The sequence below is a fragment of the Enhydra lutris genome, unplaced genomic scaffold (genome assembly GCF_002288905.1).
Source record: "Enhydra lutris kenyoni isolate GAN:26980312 unplaced genomic scaffold, ASM228890v2 scaffoldscaffold31, whole genome shotgun sequence".
In the NCBI taxonomy this organism is placed as follows: domain Eukaryota; kingdom Metazoa; phylum Chordata; class Mammalia; order Carnivora; family Mustelidae; genus Enhydra; species Enhydra lutris.
In genome coordinates, this window is record NW_019154115.1 from 19,854,482 (window position 1) to 19,878,622 (window position 24,141).

At 40.5% G+C, this 24,141-nt stretch overlaps 1 protein-coding gene across 2 annotated transcripts in view; it reads right to left on the reverse strand.

Annotated features, from left to right (window-relative positions):
- Positions 1-24,141, reverse strand: part of LOC111153360 (alpha and gamma adaptin binding protein) — a 50,041-nt gene that overhangs the window by 5,758 nt on the left and 20,142 nt on the right. For both annotated transcript variants that reach the window (XM_022512351.1, XM_022512350.1), the window contains exons 5-7: positions 23,165-23,248; positions 2,596-2,678; positions 1,616-1,712 (exon numbers count right to left, since the gene is read on the reverse strand). In XM_022512351.1, the coding sequence (XP_022368059.1) occupies positions 1,616-1,712; positions 2,596-2,678; positions 23,165-23,248 (264 nt within the window). The remainder of the gene's footprint in view (positions 1-1,615; positions 1,713-2,595; positions 2,679-23,164; positions 23,249-24,141) is intronic.

A 24,141-nucleotide genomic window follows, 5' to 3' on the forward strand; every position in this document is an offset into this window, starting at 1 on the left:
TTCTTGCCCAGTTATTTCTTATATTAGTCTGGATTTACAGATATTTATTTTGTTCTGTGGGTTACAGCCCAATACTAAATTCGATCTCGCTGGTCACACTGCTCCAGCATCGGCCACTGGAAGCTCTCTCCAAGGTTGGCTTGGTGCCCCTTCAACACGCTCCCACCCCTTCTGTCAGTAGTTCCTTACTTTCTGGCCCCAGGAGATGGCTCTAGGTTCAGCATCCTGCATTCTTCCTGCCCCGGACCTAGAATCAATTACTTTTCCAAGTGCCCCTGGATCCTTTTATTGGCAAAAGGTATTTAAAAAGCAAGATCTGAATGCTAAGGGTGTCAACGTCTATTGGGAGTGTGAGTGCTTCCAGGCCCTCTCAGTGGAAATAGGTAGGAAACACACACACACACACACACACACACACACATACTAACATGCACACGCCTATCTCTGTTTATTGCTCTATCACTCTAACTGTAAGTATGTCATCATGCTAATACCTTGAGTTCCAGCCCAGAACCAAGGGTTCATCCTAGCTTTTTCCTTTCCTTAGATGTGGCTTCTTTCTCAGACAGTGAGAAACCAAGCTCTCATTCTCTATATTTTCTGATTTTTTCAACCCTGATATATACAAAATATACATAATTTCAGCATTTCTAAACCATACCCTTATGACATTCAAATGTATTAAACAGAGTTTGCTATTTCTGTTGCACTGTTTCTGTTTGGGGCCTCCTGGTATCCGGTCAGAATGCTATTTCCCCAAGTTATTTAGGTTAGTGTGGTTACTGGTTTTTTTTCATGGCAGAGACTTTAGTGGGTCTAAAGCCAGTAGGAGGGACCCAAGTGAGAAGACAAGGTTGAACATACTAAAGAGAAAAGAGATTATACGTAATTTTTCCTTCTTAATATGTGTCTATTACCAAACACTTAAGTTTTCTACATGGACTCTCTTCTAATCAGAAATAGAGTTTTGCAAATCCTGCATGTAGGGCCCTCTGTGGCATAAAAAGAAAGCAGAGATGTTAGTAGTTTCCCAATAAAAGGACATTTACAGTTACTGTCAACTACATTTCTTGGCTTTTGGACGTCAGAATGGATTCTAGTCTCAGTTCTGGGACCTTCTTGTTAGATGTCCTTGGACGAGTTCTTAAACTGTTCTGGGCCTCAGCTCCATCTCCATAAAATAACTTCTCTGCCAAACTTCATTACCAAACATGAGAAAGTAGATCTAAAAGAACTTTCAAAGGATGTGAAAGGGCTTATAAAGTTGTATTATTCTTGTTACCATCAATTCTGCCAACTGTTAAATACTATGAAAAAAACTGGAATATGGAGATATAAAGCTGTTTCACCACCTGGTTCTGTCTGTCTCTGTTAAGATGATCTGAATCAAGATCCTGCTACAAGAATCAGAGAAAATGGTACCCACAGTCTGCTTCTGTGGTTATTCTCCCTCCTTTTCTGATAGCCGTCCACGAAGCTCACATTCACTTGGGGTACACTATCGATTTTCTTCCCTTGCTCATGTTTCAAGTCAATGTCCCCCCAGATGATTTATGCCCCATACCTCTTCCAAGTTCCACAGAGCAGTCTCCTGGCAGCCAAAGGAGGAACTTACCCGCAATGCTCTCAGCCCGAGTGTCTGTTGTGTTAGATGCACCGCTCCGATGATCCAAGGGAGATTCAGTCCTCGCTGCTGCTGGCAAATGGGGCTGCTGTTGAGGAAAACAGACACGAGCACTAATTTAATAGGAGGCTATTTCAGAACTAAGCCAGAAAGACTCACACTTCCCCTCCCTGGTTGGCTTTAGAGAAGCAGTAACAGAAGCTAGAGACAAGGAGAGATGGAAGAAGGAGCAATGTCACATTAAAAAAATAAATAAGAGGCTAAAAATTCACTAACTCAGGAGTATTTTCCCTTCAGGAAAAACCAGAAAGCATTATGATTCTGCTGTTGGCTACTAAAACACGCCTTTTGTTTAAGAGCCACGTTTTATTCAAAATGTGAAAATGGACATAAGCATATCACAAAGTGGTCGAGACTGATGAAAAAGATGCCTGGGGAGACAATACAGCAGTCTGCTGTGCAGTCTGCTCTTGGTTCCAGCATGCTGACCAACGTACGCTCGAACCCAAATCCTTGAGGACACAGGGTCGAAGTCAGACAATGAAGCCCACTGAAGGCAGGGACCCTGCCTCAGATTGGTACAGGGCTTCGGACATAGGAATACTGACAAAGAACCATCAATTCTATTTTATAAAGATTCGGGAGGCAACTTTATGTCTCAAGGAAATCCTAGCACGTTTTTTAAAGCCTCTAGCAAAACCAAACCAAACCAAACCAAACCAAAACAAAAACCCCATGGAACAGCCCAAACTGTAAACATCTTGAGAGGGCTTATTGCTTTAATGCTGAACCAGCCTTCTCTCAACAGGTACCAGGCACAAGAGGACTGTTTTAGGTTCTCTTTTTACCCTTGGTCTACTATTGTCTGCTGCCTCTTAAATGGAAAGGAAAAAATGACAATGGTATAAAGACTTACAACGACAATGAGAAAAAAAACCAAAGCTCTGAAAGGATCCAGGAAGAATCTTTACCTCTGAGGCACACATATCTGCTGACCCAATGCTATGGTTTGCTCCAGCCAATGAACTAAGAAGGCTAAAGCCTTGGTTCCTATCTGAAAAGAAAACAATACAATCACTGAAATTTGTTATTTACATTTTAAAATGTTAAAATGACCGTGATGAAGAAACAAACAGTGGCTATTGCCTCATTATGAAAGTTTTAACTACAGAAACCTTTACTGTTGGACGACATCAGGAATGTATAGGTCTTACTCATGCTTGCATTTTCTTTATAATTATTATATGAAAATACGAATTTTTGTGAATAAAAACTTTTTAAAAAATTTAAAAAAAAAAGTCACCAACAATTACCATACTCTTTCAAATCTGAATAACTTAAAACTCACAGACAGGGATCTGGGTCTAATATAATAGCAGGGCCATTACAACAAACAAGAACACTTGGTGGTTCTTTTGCAAAGGTTAAGAGCACCCATGTTTCTTTTTTTTTTTTTTTACTTTACTTATTTGAGAGACAGCAAGAACATGAGCCAAAGAGGAGGGGAAGACAGAGGGAGAGGGAGAAGCAGACTCACAACTGAGCAAGAAGCCCAACAAGGGGCTCGATCACAGGACGCTGGGATCATGACCTGAGCCAAAGGCAGATGCTTAACTAGCTGAGCCACCCAGGCGCCCCTAACAGCACTTATGTTTCAACAGTCACTATGAACCAATATTCTGGTGTTTTAAACAATATTTTAAATGTCCAGAAACATTTTTAAAAAATCAACACAAAGGCATTATTATCAGGGGAAAAGGAACATGCAGCCAGAATCTCTGGGGCAGATGCCAAGGAAGCTGAACTTTCATTTTATTTTTTTGTTTTCAAGTTGATTTATTTTTAGTAATCTCTACACTCACAAACCTGAGATCGAGAGTCAACCCCAAGATCAAGAGAGGCATGCTCATCGAACAAAAAGAAATAAAAGGCATCCAAATCGGCAAAGAAGTCAAACTTTCACTCTCCAAGATGACATGATACTCTACGTAGATAACCTGAAAGACTCCACAAAAAAATTGCTAGAACTGATACAGGAATTCAGCAAAGTCACAGGATACAAAATCAATGCACAGAAGTCAGTTGCATTTCTATACACTAACAATGAAGCAGAGGAAAGAGAAATCAAGGAATTGATCCCATTTATAATTGTACCAAAACCCAAAAGATACCTAGGAATAAACCTAACCAAAGAGGTAAAGGAGATATACTCAGAAAACTATAGAACGCTTATGAAAGAAATTGAGGAAGACAAAGAAATGGAAAAACACTCCATTCTCGTGGGTTGGAAGAACTAATATTGTTAAAATTTCTACGCTACCTAGAGCAGTCTACACATTCAACGCAATCCCCATCAAAATACTGTCAGCATTTTTCACAGAGCTGGAACAAACAATCCTAAAATTTGTATGGAACCAGAAAAGACCCAAATAGCCAAAGAAACACTGAAAAAGAAAACCAAAGCTGGAGGTATCACAATTCCAGACTTCAAGCTGTATTACAGAGCTGTGATCATCAAGACAGTATGGAACTGCCACAAAAAGAGACACAGGTCAATGGAACAGAACAGAGAACCCAAAAATGGACCCTCAACTCTACGATCAACTAATCTTCAACAAATCAGGAAAGAATGTCCAATGGAAAAAAGACAGTCTCTTCAACAAATGGTGGTGGAAAAATCGGACAGCCACATGCAGAAGAATGAAACTGGACCATTTCCTTATACCACACACAAAAATAGACTCAAAGTGGATGAAAGACCTAAACGTGAGTCAAGAATTCAACAAAATCCTTGAGGAGAACACAGGCAGCAGCCTCTTTGACGTCAGCCACAGCAACTTCTTGTTGCTAGACACGTCTCCAAAGGCAAGGGAAACAAAAGCAAAAATTAGCAACTATTAGGACTTCATCAGGATAAAAAGCTTTTCCACAGCAAAGGAAACAGTCAACAAAAGTAAAAGACAATGGACAGAATGGGAGAAGATATTTGCAAATGTCTTATCAGATAAAGGACTATTCAAAATCTATTAAGAACTTAATCAAACTCAATTCCCAAACAAATAATCCAATTAAGAAATGGGCAGAGGACAGGAACAAACATTTGTCCAAAGACATGCAAATGGCCAACAGACACATGAAAAAAGTGCTCAACATCACTCCACACCAGGGAAATACAAATCAAAACCACCATAACATACCACCTCACACCGGTTGGAATGGCTGAAATTAACAAATTAGGAAACAACAGATGTTGGTGAGGATGTGGAGAAAGGGGAAGAACCCTCTTACAGTGTTGATGGGTACAGTCACCCCGGAAAACAGTATGAAGGTTCCTAAAAGGTAAAAAATAGAGCTACCCTACAACACAGCAATTGCACTACTAGGTATTTATCCAAAGGACCCAAACATAGTGATTTGAAGGGGCACATGCACCTCAATATTTATAGCAGCAACGTCCACAGTCACCAAAATATGGAGAGCCCAGATGTCCATCAACAGATGAATGGATCTCTCTCTCTCTCTCTCTCTCTCTCACTGACACACACACACACACACACACACACACACACACACCCCGAAATACTACTCAGCCATCAAAAAGAATGAAATATGCCATTTGCAACAACGTGGATAAAACTGGAGGATATCATGCTAAGCGAAATGAGTCAGAGAACGACAAATGCCATATGATTAAATTCATGTGGAATTTAGGAAACAAAACAGATAAACATAGGAAAGGGAAAGAAAAATAAGATGAAAACAGAGAGGGAGGCAAACCACAAGAGACTCTTAACTATAGGAAACTGAGGGTTCTGGGGTGGGGGGTGGAGGGATGGGTAACTGGGTGATGGATCTTAAGGAGGGCATGTGATGGAATGAGCACCAGGTGATGTACGCAACTGATGAATCATTGAACTCTACCTCTGAAACCAGTAATAGACTATATGTTAACTGAATTGAATTTAAATAAAAAATTTTTTAAAAACCACTTCTAACTTCACTAAAGATGTTATTAGTTGGGGGGCATGCTCTTCTGACTGAGCCAGCCAGGTGCCCTGGAAGTTGAACTTTAAGCAAGTATTCCCAAAGAATCTTAGGATCAGGGAAGTTTGGGGGGGAAGAAAAATCACTGCCTTAGAGTAGAATGTGAAACCCACTCTCCAACAGTCTAATGGTATATGAGTCAAAGAACGTCTCTCAAAAAGACAACTTCCCTCCCCTTGTCTTTCCTCTCTCCCTCTCTTCCCTGAACCCATTCTCAGCTCTTTAAACCACCTATAATTTCCGGTGTCCTCTCCCCTCTCAGGTAAAACCTCTTGTCACACAGTCACACAGACGTAGTGAAAGAAGAGAAACACTTGCGGTCTCCGTCCTCCTTCAAGATTTGTCTTGCTGCGCAGAGGCTGGCAGCCTTCTCCAGCCTGACCTCTCAGCACATGGGCAGCTGTGCATGCAAACCTCTGCTTTTCTCACGCCACACTCCCAACAGTAGCAGCAGGGTCAACGGTGCCCCGGTACCCCTGGGGCCCCTTTCACCTCCTCGTACAACTTGCTCACTCTGCCAGGAACGTTCCAGACCAAATGCTTGGGTGCACCCATCCAAGGACCAAGCCCTAAGGTGTCATCAAGGTAGGCAGCGGAGGCTCAGAGGCCAAGAGAAGTAGGTCCATATGGTGTCTCACACTGATGGCTGGCTGTACAGAGGCTCAGGATGTTTATTTAAACATCAGCATAATTCCTTTTTTTTGGCCAGTGTGCTAATTTTAAAGCTGTTGTACCCAGTTCAATACTCCGACAGGGATTTTCCACATTATGAGAGCTCTTATACTCGAGGCTCTCTGTATGAAGGGCATTATCTGAGTCACAGAGTCCTGCTGTAAGAGAGCCCTCACTTCTATTACTGGAAAAGCGTTGGGCTTTGGGTAATTTTCAAATGCAATTCATAAATCTCTCCATATTCCAATTCTGCACCTTATGTTTTTCCTCCGTCAGGCATTACCTAAACTTGGCAGGCCAAGTTGCAGTTTGGGAAGAATAATGTAATATTGTGTCAGTTTAGACAAGTCATTAGATCAAAATGGCCTATTCTTTTTTATAGTGGCTGCTTCCAAGGAGAGATCTGATATGGATAGGAGTTAGGAGAGCTAGACTCAGCATGGCAGGCCACGAACCTTTGTGTGCCTGTGGACTCTGCTTCCACGTTCATGTGTTTACCTACTCAAAGGGACCTTTTTTAATGTAATGATTATATACTATGTGTATTTAATCAATAAAAAAGTGAATGCCGCACTTCTAATAATGAATAAGATGATGAAAAAGTCTGAATAGTGGGAAGAGAACTGGGTTACAGGTCAGAAGGCCTGGATTTCACTCCTGGCTCTGCCTACCAGTGTGACAAAGTGGGCAAATTCATCAATCTTTCTGCATCTCAAATTTTCTGCTCTATAAAATAAGAGGGTATTCATGGTTGTTTCAGTCCCTTCTGCTCTAGAAGTCTGTGATTTTATGAAAAGACACTCTTTCACCCTGCTAACAGTAACTTCGAATCAGCTAGACTTTTTAAAAGTTTATTTACTAAATAAAAAAACCAAGAACCTTAAATTTCCTAGTCCTTTTAAGGTTCACTGATGACTACAAGTTTATAATCAGGTTTCAAGCTAATTATAATAAGCTGGAAGCACTCTTGCTCAGAATTTTCTTATAAACAATGGAGAAACATAGTCAAACTGACAGTCCACTATGTTCTACTGCTTATATTTTAAGGAGGTTAGAAACATGTCAATTTTCATGATTAGAAAAACAATTCATTTTTGCTCACCCAAAGCAGATTGCTTGCACATTCATGTGGCTCCAAAAAACTTGGGTGATATTTTATACACCTATGGTTTTAAAGAAACTTTCAATCTTGCCTAGTTTAAAACGTATTTAGCAAAGTTCTGCCTATGAGCACCCACTGTAAAACTATTCTCATAGGAAAGGACGACATAAAGCTTTTCTTGTTTGCCAGACTTTTCTCCCCAGGACCCAGGGCATGGAAATGTCATCCCTATTAAGAAGAATTTATTCCTTTAGCAGGTAGCTGTTGAAATTGGCTTTAGCAACTCTGGTTTTATTGATGCCAGAAAATACTAGACTAGGAAGAAATAAATTAATCTACCTATTGAACTGGTTCTTCTCGATGTTCAGAGGTCCAGAATAGGAAAGTTAAGTGGTATAAAATAAGTTATTCTGGAAGGCACAGCTAAGTGTATTAAACTCTGGTCTTAAAAACATCTGATTCAGTTTCAGACTACTAAACTGGCACCTGCAGAATACTAGACATTAAAAAGTATGGTATCATGAAAAAAAATCTAATGGTGCCAGTCAGTAGCACAGAATTCTTCCAGAAGCATCAGAAACAAAGCTATAGCACTAGAATAAAGATGTGAAGTCCCTTGAGGAGGAGCTCCTGTTTATATACTTATTTTTAAATAAGAAATTTCCAGAAAATTTCATATATATGACACTGTTTGGATATCTTCTTATAAATCTAAAAGCACAGTATTACTATACAAGACATAAAATGCACTTCACACAGCAATTGTGTGAACATTGCATGAGACGCTTGGAGAACTGAAAACCTGGGCCAAAAGGGAAATTTTAGCATAGTGCTAAATATACGAAAGATGCTGCAAAATCTGCTGACAGCTTGAAATGACTCAGACAGAGGCTGCAAGCATTAGCTGAATAGAGAACTGTTTACTTCAAATGTATACACACGGCTACAGTAGTAAGAACCTCCAGGGCCACACCCCCACCATGTCTTAGATGACCCATTAAATATTTTTTGTCTTCATATTCAGCTTTTATTTCTTTAAAGCAGCAATTATTTGGCATCATCTTAAGAAGTTCAAGTGTTCCCCATATTTTAAGTTTTCTTTACATCCCTCTTCTCTCCCCACAAAAAAAAAATTTTCTACAATGTGATACTCATGACCAAACTTATACCACAACGAAGACAGTTCAACTTACTCAGAGAAGCCGTGCCTATTTTTTGAATGGTATTTTTAAATCACACCATACAGTTTGCATAAAAACTTATTTTAAGCCGTACTGCCTCAGAAATGATTTCACTAGTATTTGGGAAACAAGCCTACACATTTTTAACATACTCCACTTCTGCTTGTCATACTGAAAGGAACCTTTCTGAAATCAAAAAGAATTATTCTCTTTTAAGAAATCAGTGCTTCAAAAGACAAAACTTTGATGTCCTGTAGCTGGCGGTAACCCTGGCTTTGAGTCCACAAAAGTGAATCTGTGCTCCCCCATGACACCTGCTCAAAGTTAAGAACGGTTTCTGACCATGCTTGAAGACAGAATGAGCATGTCCACAAAGTCACCAGACTATGCTTTTCCCCTTTTTCCTGATTGTAAAAAAAAGTTCATTGTGGAAATTTTGGAAAATAGAGAAAAGTATAAAGAAGAAAACGAAATCATGAAACATGCCAATCGATCCTTTGACATATGTCCTCCTGATCTTTTTTTCTTTGCATGCATACACACAAATGTCTTTTGATTTTTTTTAAATTTGTATACACACAAATTCTTAATAAACTGAACTGAACAGCAGAATGAGTTCTGTCTTTCCCAAAGTTCTAAAGGAAAGCATTATACTAATTTCATTAATGGCTCCATTGTAGTCCTATCTCCAGAGTCAGAAGCACACTCTTAAAAAATCCTCAAAGGAAAGTTTAGAATCAAGTCTTTTTGATTTTGACAATTTTTTTTTTCATTCAGAACTAAGTGTGAGGAATAATAAGAGTAAGGAAACAATATGTTACCATAAAGATGACTTTTCTTATGTGGTTTGTAAACAGCTCTAAAAAGAATTCCAAAGGAAAACTACCAAATATGTTTTGCAAGGTGGCTGCACAAGGAAGCCCCGCCTCCAGGGGGGGAAACCTGAACAGATCTCCCACTTTTTATTTGCTTATGGACAATTTGGGGGGTGATATTTTAAAAAACAAAGTCTAATCACTGGACTCATTTATTCCCTTCCATCTTCTCTAATTGTTCACAATTTCTTCTTCCCCTTGTTCTCTTTACAACACAATCTCTTCCATCAAATCATGCCTTCAACACACACACCCCCACACACACGAACAGAAATCTATTTATTTTATTTTTGACCACAACACTGACAGACAAGCGTAGGAGATTGTTCAAATCATTTCTTCAGAAGTTCTACAATGTTAGGCATGGAATAAACAAGAGGAGCAACTCAGTCTGACTCAAGGAGTGCAGTTCCACAGAATGTGATGTTGGTAGAATTCTACCCTAACCAGAGATGAGGAAACTGGAATCCAGAGCCATGACACCATTTTCTCAAGATGACCAAGGCAGAGACAAACCCCACTAAAACCCTCTTCATTAACCATTCTTCCTCTTAGTTTGATGTTGTTTTATTTTCTGTAACATTAAATTTAATGACTAAATATTTAATCATTTTTGCCCTCTCTTTAAAAAAAAAATTATACAGGGGCGCCTGGGTGGCTCAGTGGGTTAAGCCGCTGCCTTAGGCTCAGGTCATAATCTCAGGGTCCTGGGATCGAGTCCCGCATCGGGCTCTCTGCTAGACAGGGAGCCTGCTTCTCTCTCTCTCTCTCTCTCTCTCTCTCTGCCTGCCTCTCTGTCTACTTGTGATCTCTGTCAAATAAATAATAAATAAAATCTTTAAAAAAAAATTTATACAAAAGGCATTAGCCATCTACTTTCTCAGGAGAGTAGACCAGGTATCGGGCAGCCACATAAACCTTGTGTTTTGGTACTTATTTCTCGCCACCACTCTGTACATCAGTCCCAATTCGTCCTTAAACTGGAATCTGGGACTTCTACTTTGGTATCTTGTTACCAGTAAATTCAGGAGGACCTGCATTAATAGATGAATAATTCTTTACATTTATAACGGGAACATCGAAAACCATTAAATGAAAAAAATCATTGTTTCCATGATTAAACTCCACTTAATCCTTACCCACCTGCATCACTAGAGATTAAACTATAATAGACACACTAAAAATAAATTCTCAGGGCTTTTGAAATTCAATCTCTACAATTATTGTTTACCCCTGGGGGGATCAAAGTCACAACTGTAGTATTTGTACAGTGTAATCCCTCCTTCACTGATTAATAACAGCATAAGATAAAATCTCCCTTCCTTGCCCTTCACTCAATGGTGGTATTTGTTATAAAAAGGCCACTGAACACCCAAGAGCCACAAGTACAGACTACTCCCCCGCCCCATGGCCCTCACCAGTGCTCAGACGACAAAGCCAGGGATGGGGACCTCGGGGTAACACTACAGGGTAACACTAACTGAAACCTGAAACAAGGACACTGTGTATAATGCTACCTTCTTATGTGAAACAGTAAGTGACAACTTCATCTGAAAAACAAACAACTCATCAGTCTTCTACTACCTAGCTTCTTTTCCCTGCCCTTAAAACCAAGTCTTATTTAACAAGTGCCTCCCAAGTTCCAGGCACAGCACTGAGTATGATACCCAGCCCTTCCAGTGATAACAAAGTATGGTGCAATGAGGCCTTCTGATGTACCAGACAAATGGAAAGAGAAAGCACTCTCATTGGAGACCAGAAAAAGGGTAGGAGGGGTCAACATTTTTTTTTTTTTTGGAAGATTTTATTTATTTTACTTGAGAGAAAGAGAGACAGGAAGAGCAGAGGGAGAGAGAGAGAGAGAGAGAAAGAGAGAGAATTTCAAGCAGACTCCATGCTGAGCATGGAGCCCAACGTGGGGCTCGATCCCAAGTCAGATGCTTAATGGACTGAACCACCAGGTGAGGAGGGGTCAACTTTTAAAATCTGTCATAGCTGGTGTAAAGTACTGACCCTCAGGTTCTCCGTTCCTGATGCTCATAAAGAGATATTATCAAATTATAAACAAAGATGACCCATATGGTAGGCCCCCCTACAGCCATGAGCCCCCTCTGACAGGGGCTGAGGGTAACTCAAGTAGGCAGCTGAGATTTTATCCACATCCCTTTTCCTGAGCCAGAGCCAGCCTTTCAGGTCGAGGAAATGTGAGGCAAGACATTACAGGAAAGGTTAGGCAGTGATCAAGTTGATAGAGAAATCTAAAAAAAACACGGCCCAATTATAAAGGCAGTCCTAACCACTTCATTTCCTGGACCACTGGAAGTCACACCTTTAATGCAAATATTGGAAACCCTAACCTCCCTAGAAGTTTGACCTTTACAATGAATACAGTGGTATCTGGGGATTTCCTCTAAGGAAGAGCTTATAATATATCCTTCACCTCACTGTTTCTCAAACATTTTCATCATGGCCCCTAAGGGAAAAACTTCTGTTTCCTTCTTTACTCATAACCAACACTTCTGACACCAGACGTGTGGGTTTTTCCAAACCACACAACTCTCCAGTTCTCACAGGATGCCAACTGGATGGGTGTCCTACAATTTATAATTCTGACACTAACTGCCTAGAGTTAGCACAGACCCCTCAGGTTAAGGGCTCAATGCCACAAGGCTGCCCTCCTTCCCAGCCAACTTCAGACACCAACTGCAAGTCTCCGGTTGACAACTTTACTCCAACTGGCTACAAACTGGGAATTTCCACAACCCCTTCCTCAAGTTCAGTAATTTGCTAGAATGGCTCACAGGATTCCAGAACACAGTTTACTTACTAAATTACCAATTTTCAATACAAAAACGTAACTCAGGAACAGCTGGATGAAAGAGAGGTGTGGGGTAATGCATCATAGTGTGTTATCTTCCCAGAGCCTCGGGGTATTCACCAACCTGGAAGGTTGCTCAGAGTTTTTAGGGAGGTTCCATTACACAGGCATAGCTGATTAAATCACAGGCTCTTGGTACCTAATTCAACCTCCAGTCCCAGGAGTCAGGGGGCGAGGTTAAAGGTCTAACCCTCTCATCACAAGGCTGGTTCCCTTAAAACCAGCCCTCATCTTCAGGGGCTTTCCAAAGTTCACTTCATTAACATAAACTCAGGTGTGGTTGAAAGGGGCTTGTTATGAATACCAAAAGATGCTCCTTTCATCTTTATATCTCTGGAGCTGTTTTAGGAGCCAGGACAAAAACCAAATATTAATTGATTATATTACCTTAGGAGTTCTGTGCCGAGAACTAGGACAAAGATGCACTCTACTCAAGGCCTTTTTAGACATTTTTTTCCCTAATTATGACACACCTTCCCCACTGAAATATTAATTACACAAATATACTGACTGTATATATGCTTATAGAGATATATATGTATCTGTGCTTTATACATAAAATGAGTAATTCTTTTGCCTCCCCTCCCCAGGAATCAATTTTCACCCCTTTGTGGGCAACAACAATGCCCAATTAAGAATGCATACCTTAGTTTATGAAATAAGACACTGGTAGAACCAAGAATATAAAACTAGGTTACTATAAGATAACCCAAAAGTTACATCTTGTATTAGGAAGATTTTCAAATTAGGAAAATTTTCAAATCTCTTTCTAGGATAATAATTTGCCTACAATTTTAGTAGTATAATAATATATGTTATATATATAATATATATAATATATAATAATAATAATATTGTATAAACCTGTTTTACAATATGAAATTAAGTAACAAAAACGACGTGGGGCTTGATCCCAGGACCCTGAGATCATGACCTGAGGCGAAGGCAGAGGTTTTAACCCATTGAGCCACCCTGGCACCCCTATATAAGAGTTTTAACACAAATTGAAGAGAATACTCTCTTGAGACACTAAATAATTTAAAATAAACTTTCTTTCACTCACAAGTAATGTGTAAGTATTTATTACATTAATTAACGAGCTTCATCTATGGTTTGGATTAAGTGCAGGACAATGGAATAGAGGTAGTGTCAACATCATTTCAGACAGCCTTTTAAAAGGGATTTATTTTAAATCCAACGAGAGAATATGACAATTGTAAATATCTATGCATCAACATCGGGGCACTTAAATACACAGAGCAAATATTAACAGACATAAAGGGAGAAACGAACAATACTACAATAATAGGGGGGACTTTGGCACCCCAGTTACATCAATGGGTAGATTATTGAGACAGAAAATCAATAAAGAAATGGTGTCTCTGAAAGATGCATTAGACTAGATGGATTTAACAGATAATGTACAAAGCATCCAAAAATGACAGAATACATATTCTTTTCAAGTATGCATGAAACATTCTCTAGGACAGATCATATGTTAGGCCATAAAACAAGTCTCTATAAACTTAAGATTGAGATCCTATCATGCATCTTTTCTGACCACAATGATATGAAACTGGAAATTAATTACAAGAAAAAAAAAAAAAACACTGGAAAAAAACACAAACATGGTGGCTAAAAAACATGCTACTGAACAACCAAAGGGTCAATGAAGAAATCAGAGGAAATGAAAAGAAGGCATGGAGACAAATGAAAATGGAAACACAATGGTCCAAAATCTCTGGGATGCAGCGGAAGCATCCCTCCAAGCAAAATTTCCCTTAGAGAAATTTATAGTGATGGGCCTACCTCAAGAAACAATAGAAATCTACTTTCTATTTTCTTGAAATTGGTGCAGTCACTGTGGAAAACAGTATGGAGGTTCCTCAAAATATTAAAAATAAAAATATTATATGATCCAGTTATTCCATTACTGGGTACTTACCCAAAGGATATAAAAGCACTAATTTGAAAAGGTACATGCACCTCTATGTCTACTACAGCATTACCTACAACAGCCAAGATGTGGAAGCAACCCAAGTGTCCTTCAACAGATGAATGAATAAAGACATAGCATGTATACACACAATGGAATACTTCTCGGTCATAAAAAGGAATACGATTTTATCATTTGTGACGACACGAATGGACCTAGAAGGTATTATGCTCAGTGAAACAAGTCAGAAAGAAAAAGACAAATACCATATGATTTCACTTATATGTGGAATCTAAAAAACAAAACAAACCAAACAAAAAGCGAAAACAGACTCATAGGTAGAGAACAAACTGATGGTTGTGGGGGTGTAAGGGGTGGGGAAAATGGGTGAAGAGAAGTGGAAGGTACAGGCTTCTAGTTACAGAATGAATAATCTTGGGGAGTTTCAGCACAGCATAGAGAATACAATCAGTGGTACTATAATAGCGACATGGTGACAGGACCACACCTGTGGTGAGCACAGCATAAAGTATGGACTTGTTGAATCACTGTGTTGTACACCTAAAACTAACAACATTGTGTGTCAAATATATTTCAATAAAAGCATATAAAATTTAAAATAAATAAAAACTCTAAAATTAAATTAAAAGGATTTTTTGAAAGGGTTTATTTTAAATGCAATAAGCAAAAAAGTCCAAATCTCAGATATGATCACTACTTCCAGTCTGTCTTATTAAAATCCTACTCATGCCAGAACACCTAAGCTGAGGAGGCTCTGTAGGGAATGAACTCATATGACTCTACCAATAATTTCCCATGTGCAGCCTGGATAAATTACCTAACCACTCTGCGTTCATTTCTCTAACCAGCCAATAATGTAAATCGACACACTATAATGGAAGAGCACACAACAATCCTGGTCAGAGGATCTGCCGTCTGGTCCTACCTTAGCTACTGACGCACTGTGTGAGTATGGCCAAGTCACCGACCTTCCCTGAGGCCACCCCTTCCCCATCTGTAAAAGGAAGATATCCCACCAGAAGCATGCATGGAGATTCTACATCATAAGTGCCTTTACTTGGCTAAGCCATGTACACTATCAAACTAAATAAAACAATGCCCTTTATTAAATTCTACCAAATTCAAGAACATGAGTCAGTCCAGCCAGTATAAGACTCGATAGAAAAATATACCGCATAGAAAAACAGTGGGAAGAAAAACATGATTACTCTCCAAGATAAAAGCCTTAAAAGTTCAGGCAAAGTACCTTCCCCGCTTGAATGAGGTACAACAGCCATTCATGAGAACTCATTGCAGCCCCTTTTGGAACATACCCATTTTCTGCTTGGATCGCCGCTTAATGTAATGCGCTCCATAAACTACCTCCTTCCATGTTCAATAATGCTTTCATTTTATTTGAAATCAAAGTTATAATGGTCTGGGCTTTGGGAAATCCAATCTGTATCTACCCTATACATATCCTATACTACAGATTCCAGTTAAATCCCTTCTTAGCTTTGGTTTTTCCAAACTTACTACTTTAGACAATCTCCATTCTTCCCATTCCCTTGATTACTTCAGTAGCCTGGAGCTAAATTTTTTCCCAATTCCGCTGGAATTTTCTTCACCTCCTAGGAAGACTAGGAAGACAAGGGATCAAAAGGAAAGCTAGTAACAGTGAGAGGCAGGGAAAATACATCATCATCCAGAGAGAAAACTGTCACCATTTATTCTCAGCTCTATGACAAAGTAAAGCAAGTGTCCTCCCCCCAACACTACTAGCATAAAAAGATTCTGTATCTGCTAGTAATTATAAAAACAGTTCTTTGATTTCTCTATGCAATGAACTGCATCTAAGACTATTTTACAAAGTACTGAAGTACCTATTATTTGAAGCATTTAACTAAAAAGGATGGATGGTCATCTGGCAAGGACGCTATCATAGCCATTCCTAAACTGAAGAGAAGAGACTAACTCAAAAGTGTCTAACAGTTTTTAACCCAATGTAGTTGAGAGATTCGTCATCCTATCCGCCAACAGGGAATACAGGCTTACTAAAGTAACTGTCACTGGGAGCCAGGCAAGTACCTTGCAAGGGAGGGTGTAGCATTTGAAATGCACTCCCCTACCCTCAGTGGGTCTCAGCTGAGAAACGATGAATTACTCCTAAAATCCCCCCAAATATAAAAGCCCCCTGATAGTTTCACAAAGACTATGGCAGGTGTCCAAGAACTTCACTACCATCATCCAACAAGACCCCCTTCCCTCCATTTTCCCCTCATTTCTTCATAATTTTAATTACTGGTTCACTGTCATTTTCTCCAATACTGAAGAATTCCTAGCAAGTTCAATAACCACAGAGATGACCCTTCCAACAATTTAACTCTCCGTTCACTAAATGTCTTTTACCGATGTTGTCCTCTCCCCCACTTTGGCCATGTATTCCCAGTCATGCCCTAAGACTTTATCATTACCAATAGCTACAACACGGTAGGAAAGAGAAAATCAGTGGGGAGAGGGTCAGTGCAAAAGTGATAGTTTTGAAGTCGCAGTGGAGTTGAAGAATAGTTGGACTGAGGCACTGTAGGAAGGAAGTATGCTGGAAAATTCGGTTGTGTTCAGAGAGTGGGATGCATGAAATTGCGATTATGGAGAGGTTATAGCTATTGGTGTCACTAGTGACAGCCCACATTGCTAAATCCAGAGGTCAGTTTTCAGTTCTCATCCTACTTGACCTACCAGCAGCATCTGGCATAGCTGACTGTTCCCGCCATCTGAAGAACACTCAGCTTGATCCTAGGATTCTACTGTCTTGGTTTTCCTACCCTGCTGGTCATTCTTTGTCAGTCTCCTTTGATGGTTCTTTCTCTTCTCCTGATGGTGGAATGTACCTGGGCTGAGTCCTTGGTCCACTTTATCTACTACACTTACTCCCTTGGTGATCTCAACCAGGCTCATGGTTTTAAATGCCACGCATTTGCCTCTCTTCTGAAACTCCACATGTCTATCCAACTGGCTACCTGCCATCTCTCCTTGGAAGTCTAGTAGCCATCTCAAACTTAACAGGTCCAAAGCTTAATTACTCGTGTGTTACCTTGCCTCTCAAAGTCTGTTTCATCTGCAGTTTCTTCACTGTGATTGATGGCAACCTATCCTTCAAACTGCTCAGGTCCAGATCCTGGAGACCTTGACCGCTCTCTTTCTCTCATATCTCACACCCAAACCATCAAGAAATCATGCAAGCTCCACCTCAAAATATATCCAGAATTTGACCTGTACTTACATCTTCCATTGCTACAACTCTCATCTGGGTCACCACTGTCTCTCTCCTGGATTGCCGCAATGGCCTCCTAAGAGATCTTCTTGGCTCCTCCTACCTCCATCACCTATTCTCCACCCAGCAGCCAGAGGGGTCCTTTTAGACCTAAAGTCAGATCACGTCACTCTTCTATTCAATGACCCGCAACAGCTCCCAGCTGACTTTAAGTAAATGTGAAAGTTACTCTGATGCCCTACAAAGCCTTAAATAATCCGGTCCTCTGCTTTCTCTGACCTTCTCCCCTTAGCCACTCTGCGCTCCTAAATGTGCTTCAAACACGTCAGGCATGCTTTTCCCTTAGGGCCTTTGCTGTAGCTATTCACAATGCCTGCTCTGCTCTTCTCCCAGACATCCACATGGCAAAGCACCTCATCTCCTTCCTCAAATCTCAAGCTCTCAAGGAGACCAACCTGACCACCCGATTTAATACTGCAGTCTATCTGGCAATCTCGACATCCCAACCCTGCTTTATTATTTTTTTTCCTGCATCACTTAACATCTTCTTAACGCACTGTGTAATTTATTAATTGTGTTGTCTGTTGACTACTGCCTCCCAACAGAATGAAAACCACAAGGACAGAAATTTTTGTTCATTTTCTTCACTGATGTATTCCAAGCATGCAGAACAATGCCTGGCACATAAGTACTCAATAAATATATTTTTTTTAATGCATGAATGAACACTTGAAACTGGATTTAAATTGTGGGCCAGAGAGAGAGTTGAGGTCGACAGGAAAAAAACTCAAATGGCCCAGGTACACCTAGGGTCTCAATTATGCTCCGAGACAATTAGCTACTTAAAAAGGCTGTATTATTTCTTTCAGATCTGCAGGTGGATTATGTAATGCAAACACTGGTGACTTTACCATAATACCAGCTCCTACTAGAAAAAAGCACCGAGGACAGATAAAAGGCATGGCCCACAATTTTTGTCTTTGCCACTTGGTGACTCTACACTACTCTCCTGTCTTTAGCCAGCTTCGTAAGTCAGAGGGGTGACTTGCAAACACCCCACAATTTAGGAATTGGAGAGAGCAAGTCCATCAGGGCTAATGCCACTTTTGGAATGCCTGATTTACTCCCATGGATTAGGCACAGACTCTTACAAGTTAGAACTAGATGACAATCATTTATGTCCGTAGTTTCAGCCACGGCTGCAGATCTGAATTCCCAAGGCACTTACAGTAAACTACAGTTGCGCACCCCCCCACCGCCTTTCCGAGAGAAACACTCCGGGTGAGGCACAGGTAAAGGTGTTCCAGGTGACTGGAATGGGTAGCCACATCGGGGAGCAATGAATGGAGCTCAACTCCATTTTCCAGATTACAAATGAATCCCAGGCAAAATGAGATCCAAGGTCACAGAGCTTGGTGACAGTGTTAGGACTGGAAACTGTTGCTTGATTCTTTAGAGAAACAGCAGTAAAGGAGAAATTCCACTACAACATAATAAAGTGTAAGGCCATGTATTACAGTAGTTAAATGCTATTCTTTTTATTAAAATCATGGCATCTGTGTTCACGAATGAGAAATTTTCTTTACTGGCCCCTATCTTGAAGGGCTTGGGTTGGAGTTTGTTATGGTAGCCTTGGAATGAATTAGGTATACTACACTCTAAGATCTTGTGTAAACATTTATTCCTTCATTAAAATAACTGGATGAACTTCCAGTAAAAAAAAAAAAAAAAAAAAAAAAAAAAAGAAGAAGAAAAAAGAATACCTCTAATATCTTTCTTTGTCAACCAACTTATTGATTTAAACAGTTTTCTGGTTTAAAAACCCTACAGTAGTCATGGCTGCAGAACAATGTGAACGTACTTACTGCCTGCCTCTGAACTGTACATATAAAATGGTTAACATAGGAAATTTTATGCTACATATATTTAGCCACCAGTTTTTAAAAGCAAGAGAAAGACAAAAGAAGAAAAAGAGAAAAGAGAAAGGAGTGGGGGTGTAAGAGAAAAAGATCTAGAGGAGGAGATCCCCCAAAACCAAATTTAACCCCTGTGAGCACCTGCTGGCAGACATTCACGAAAAGCCTGGTGGGAGGAAGGAGCAGTTCCCTGGGTCCCCAGACCACCAGCAAAGCAAAGTCCTGCAAAGAGCACGGGAAGTAGGTCACTCTGGAGGAGTAACATGACCCAACCCATACACACACAGTGCTCAGTCTCTAATCTAAGATGTGGGGCTATACAAGGATGTCCTTGACACTGCCTAAGACCTGGGCTCTATTTCCACATCCAGGGCTCCTCCTAGAGAGATGATAGTTAAGTCTCCTTCACACCACACAGTTCAGGATCCTCTTAAACATGGAATTAAGCTACTGGTAGTATTTCGGCTTTTTGTGAATTGTAAAATCAGCGTACCAACACTGAAGAGAAAAGGTTAGAGATGCTCAGGGCAGAGTCATGAAATCTCTACAGTATGCCTCCTTGCTCTGCAATTCTCTTAAGAATATTGTTTGGTGTCTAAAACAGGTAGAACAGCCTTTTTTCAGAAAACACCTTTGACCATAATTCCAAAGTAATAAAGTGTATTCAGTCCCGCCTCTAAATGTATAGCTATAAATGTAAATTACAAGGCAGTACTTCCTGAATGTATGAACTGACGGGGTCGGGTGGGGGGGCAGATTTTCCAAACAGTGATTGAAGCCAAGTAAGCGTCTTTGAAAATAGTTCTCATAAATTTAACAAGCACCACTGAATATAATTTTATTCCAAATTGATTCAGTTTATGTACCATACCTTTAACATATTTTTATAGTGAAGATCGTGTACAGCAATGCTGATGATAAATGCTCAAGAAGGATTTGCTCAATGAAGGAATGAGAAGGACGAAGCCTCATTCTGAGTTTGTTTCGGTAACAGGGAGATGACAACATAGGCTAAAATCTAAATCTAGCAGGGCATTATTTTAATCACTACTGTAAAAGAGTAACATCTATCTTTGCAACTCAATGTGACAGATACATCAGATTCCCCCTAGAAAGAGTAAAGTGGGGGAGAAGAAGGATAGAAGGGGAGAAAAGGGGGAGGAGTAGCTTACTATACCAGAAGGAGATTCTCCAGAATGACATGGGTCAGGTCAGATCTCAGGCAAGCAAAAGGGCCCCAATCTCACTTAACACTCAAGTGCCAACCAAAAACTGAAATGAAGTATTCGACTTGTATAAAGCTGATTTTCCACTTGACTCTTATCTCAGGGGACATTGGGTAAGCTCATTGTAAATAGGCTTTTTCTCATTCCTTTCTGTAGTGTTTCACCTACCATGGCGTACTTGTTGAGACAACCAAGTGCTACATGACAGAAAAATACCACACAATTAGCAATTCCTAAAGGACTATGTTATGGGTTGAACTGTACCCTCCACTGAATTCACAGGTAGAAGTTCTAACTCCCAGTACCTCAGCATGTTACCTTAATGTTACCTTATTTGTGTGTATAATTAGTTAAGATGAAATCACACTGGAGTAGGCCCTTAATTCAGTATGACTACTGTCCTTATTTTATTTTTAAGATTTTATGTATTTGCCAGAGAGAGAGTACAAGCAGAGGGAATGGCAGGCAGAGTAGGCAGAGGGAAAACCAGGTTCCCCACTGAGCAAGGACGCAGATGTAGGACCTAATCACAGGACCTGAGCCGAAGGCAGCTGCTTAACCAACTGAGCCACACAGGTGTCCCGGTATGACTATCATCCTCATGCAAAAAAGAAATGTGAACATAGGCACATGGGGAGAAGGCTGTGCGAGGACGGGAGGTATGCATGCTATCACAAGCCAAAGAACTGGCAGCAGCCAGAAGCAAGAACAGAACAGATCTCTCCCGGGCACCTTCAGAGGAAGCATGGCTCTGCAGACACCTTGGTTTCACATACCTGGCTTCTAGAGCTCGGAGACAGTAACCACCTGCCGTTCTACGCTCCCGGCGTGCTGTACTTCTCTATGGCAGCCTCATTAAACTGATACCAACAGTCAGGGGCCAACGTGCACCAACCAGCCCACGCCCTTCTCGCTGCATCTCAGCTCTGGCTTCCCGCCCCATGGCCACTTGCCACCGTATCAGCCCAGGCCCCACGACCTCACTCTCGGGCTGCCGCCTGGTGTCCCTGACTTCAGGTCTACCTCCACCTGCTCCAACTGCCAACCTCACATGCACGCCACCATGACGTTAACCTCTGAAAGATGCCAACTTCTTTGCATCACTCTCTGGGTAAAATAGTGCTAGTGACTCACCAATTCCTATCAGGAAAATTCCAGATGCTCTCGCCCAGCCTTCAGGCCTCCCTCTTCTAAGCTAGCTCCAACTGCTAAGTGACCCTTTAACACACCACCATTATTCTTCATGCCATGCTTCCTCCCCTGCTTGGCACTCTCCCCCTTCAACTACCCAAATCTTGACCATCCCATGAACACTACGGCCAAGACTTGCTTTCACCTTGATGCACTCTCTGTATACTCATTCCCACAACAACGGCCACATACCTGACCTCTATGTGTTTACTACTTGTATCTGTCATTCTGCACTCATCAAAGACTCCCTTGCATGGTTACATAGCATGTTAAAGGTGCACACTTCGATTCCATAGCTGGACCATGAGTTCCTTAGGGACAGGGTTCATGTTTTACAATTTTGGGGGTATTTCTCAAACCCAAAGACAATGCTAGGCTTTCTTTTTTTTTTTTTTTTTTTAAGATTTTATTTATTTCAGAGAAAGAGAGGCAGAAAGTGCAAGCATGAATGGGGTGGGGGAAAGGGGCAGAGGGAGAAGCAGACTCCTCGCTGAGTAAAGCACCCAACGCAGGGCTCAATCCCAGGAACCCAGGATCATGACCCGAGCCAAAGGCAGATGCTTAAATGACTGAGCCAGGTCCCCCATGACAATGCTAGGCTTATTATAAGCAAGCTCTAAGTTCCTAAATTCTTATCGAATTAACTATTAAACAAACATTATAAATTCTTAGAAATGTTACTTTTGGCTTTTTTTAAAAGATTTTATTTATTTATTTGACAGACAAAGATCACAAGTAGGCAGGGGTGCCTGGGTGGCTCAGTGGGTTAAAGCCTCTGCCTTCGGCTCAGGTCATGGTCTCAGGGTCCTGGGATCGAGCCGCACATCGGGCTCTCTGCTCAGTGGAGAACCTGCTTCCTCCTCTCTCTCTCTGCCTGCCTCTCTGACTACTTGTAATCTCTATCAAATAAATAAATAAAATCTTTAAAAAAAAAAAAAAAAGATCACAAGTAGGCAGAGACGCAGGCAGAGAGAGAGGGGAAAGCAGGCTCCCCACCGACCAGAGAGCCTGATGTGGGGCTTGATCCCAGGACCCCGGGATCATGATCTGAGCTGAAGGCAGAGGCTTTAACCCACTGAGCCACGCAGGCACCCCTTTTGGCTCTTTCTTTAGCTGGGAACTTAAAATTGAACAAATCTATAGATTTTATATGAGCCAAATGGTTCCACATATACACAAATAATTTAAAACCTACAAGGAAAAGGAGAAAAAAAACCCTCAGGTTTTTAGTCCTAAGTTACTTACCATTCTTCATCACCACATTGGACCACACGTTCGCATTCAAGGCTTGAACAATTCGCTTTACTCCTGTAGATTCTGGGAAGTCATCTAATCAGGAGGAGAAACAGATATATTTATACACGTATTTAAACACACACACACGTGTGTGTGTGTGTGTATCACCCAAACCATACTTTTAAATAACTGTGGCTTAGTTATCTTGTTTAGTTGGTACTTAACATTGTAACTTACCTAGTAAGGAAAACAATACAGAGCTTAGAGCTCTTGATAAGAATATCCTAGAAACTAAAACAATGATATAAATGCACTTTATAAAAGGTTTCTATGATAAAGTCATCTGTATCACCTCACCAATGGAATCTACTCATATTTTCCTGAAAATGTGAGTTCCTGTTAATTATACAATCCTGGCAAAGCTTTGGAAACACCAATTTTGGCTATTTAAGGAGAATGAGTTTCCTGAAGGCAGGGATGGTCCTCTTGGTATGCCACAAAATGCTGTAAATGCCCCTACCTTCTCCTGGGAATCACAGAGTAACAATTATTATTTATAGTAGATATTCAGAGAACAATTACCTGATTGGAGAAAGAGAGTTTAAGAGAAGTAAAATGACTATAACCATAAATGTAGGAGACAGGCAAGGATCATTAAAAATAAAAACCGACAACTTAGTTTAGCTGGGTTAGTATTGGTACTATTTTGCTTCTGGAATTTAGCTGATACTACTCAAAATAACAGGGCAGTAATCCCAGTTAGCATACTAACAAGGTGATATTCTCAGCTTGCAGATATGTGTATGATGGAAATGAGTGTTATAAGACTGGATACGGTAAATGACGGCAGAAGTAGTTTCCATGTGCCTGAGGAAGAAAGTCTCCTAAGAGCCTATGGAGTACAATCCACATAGAACCCGTGTCTAGTGGCCTGGCCGGGCATGGAATTAGAAGTCAGAAAATCTGATCTGGAACTCAGGCTTTTT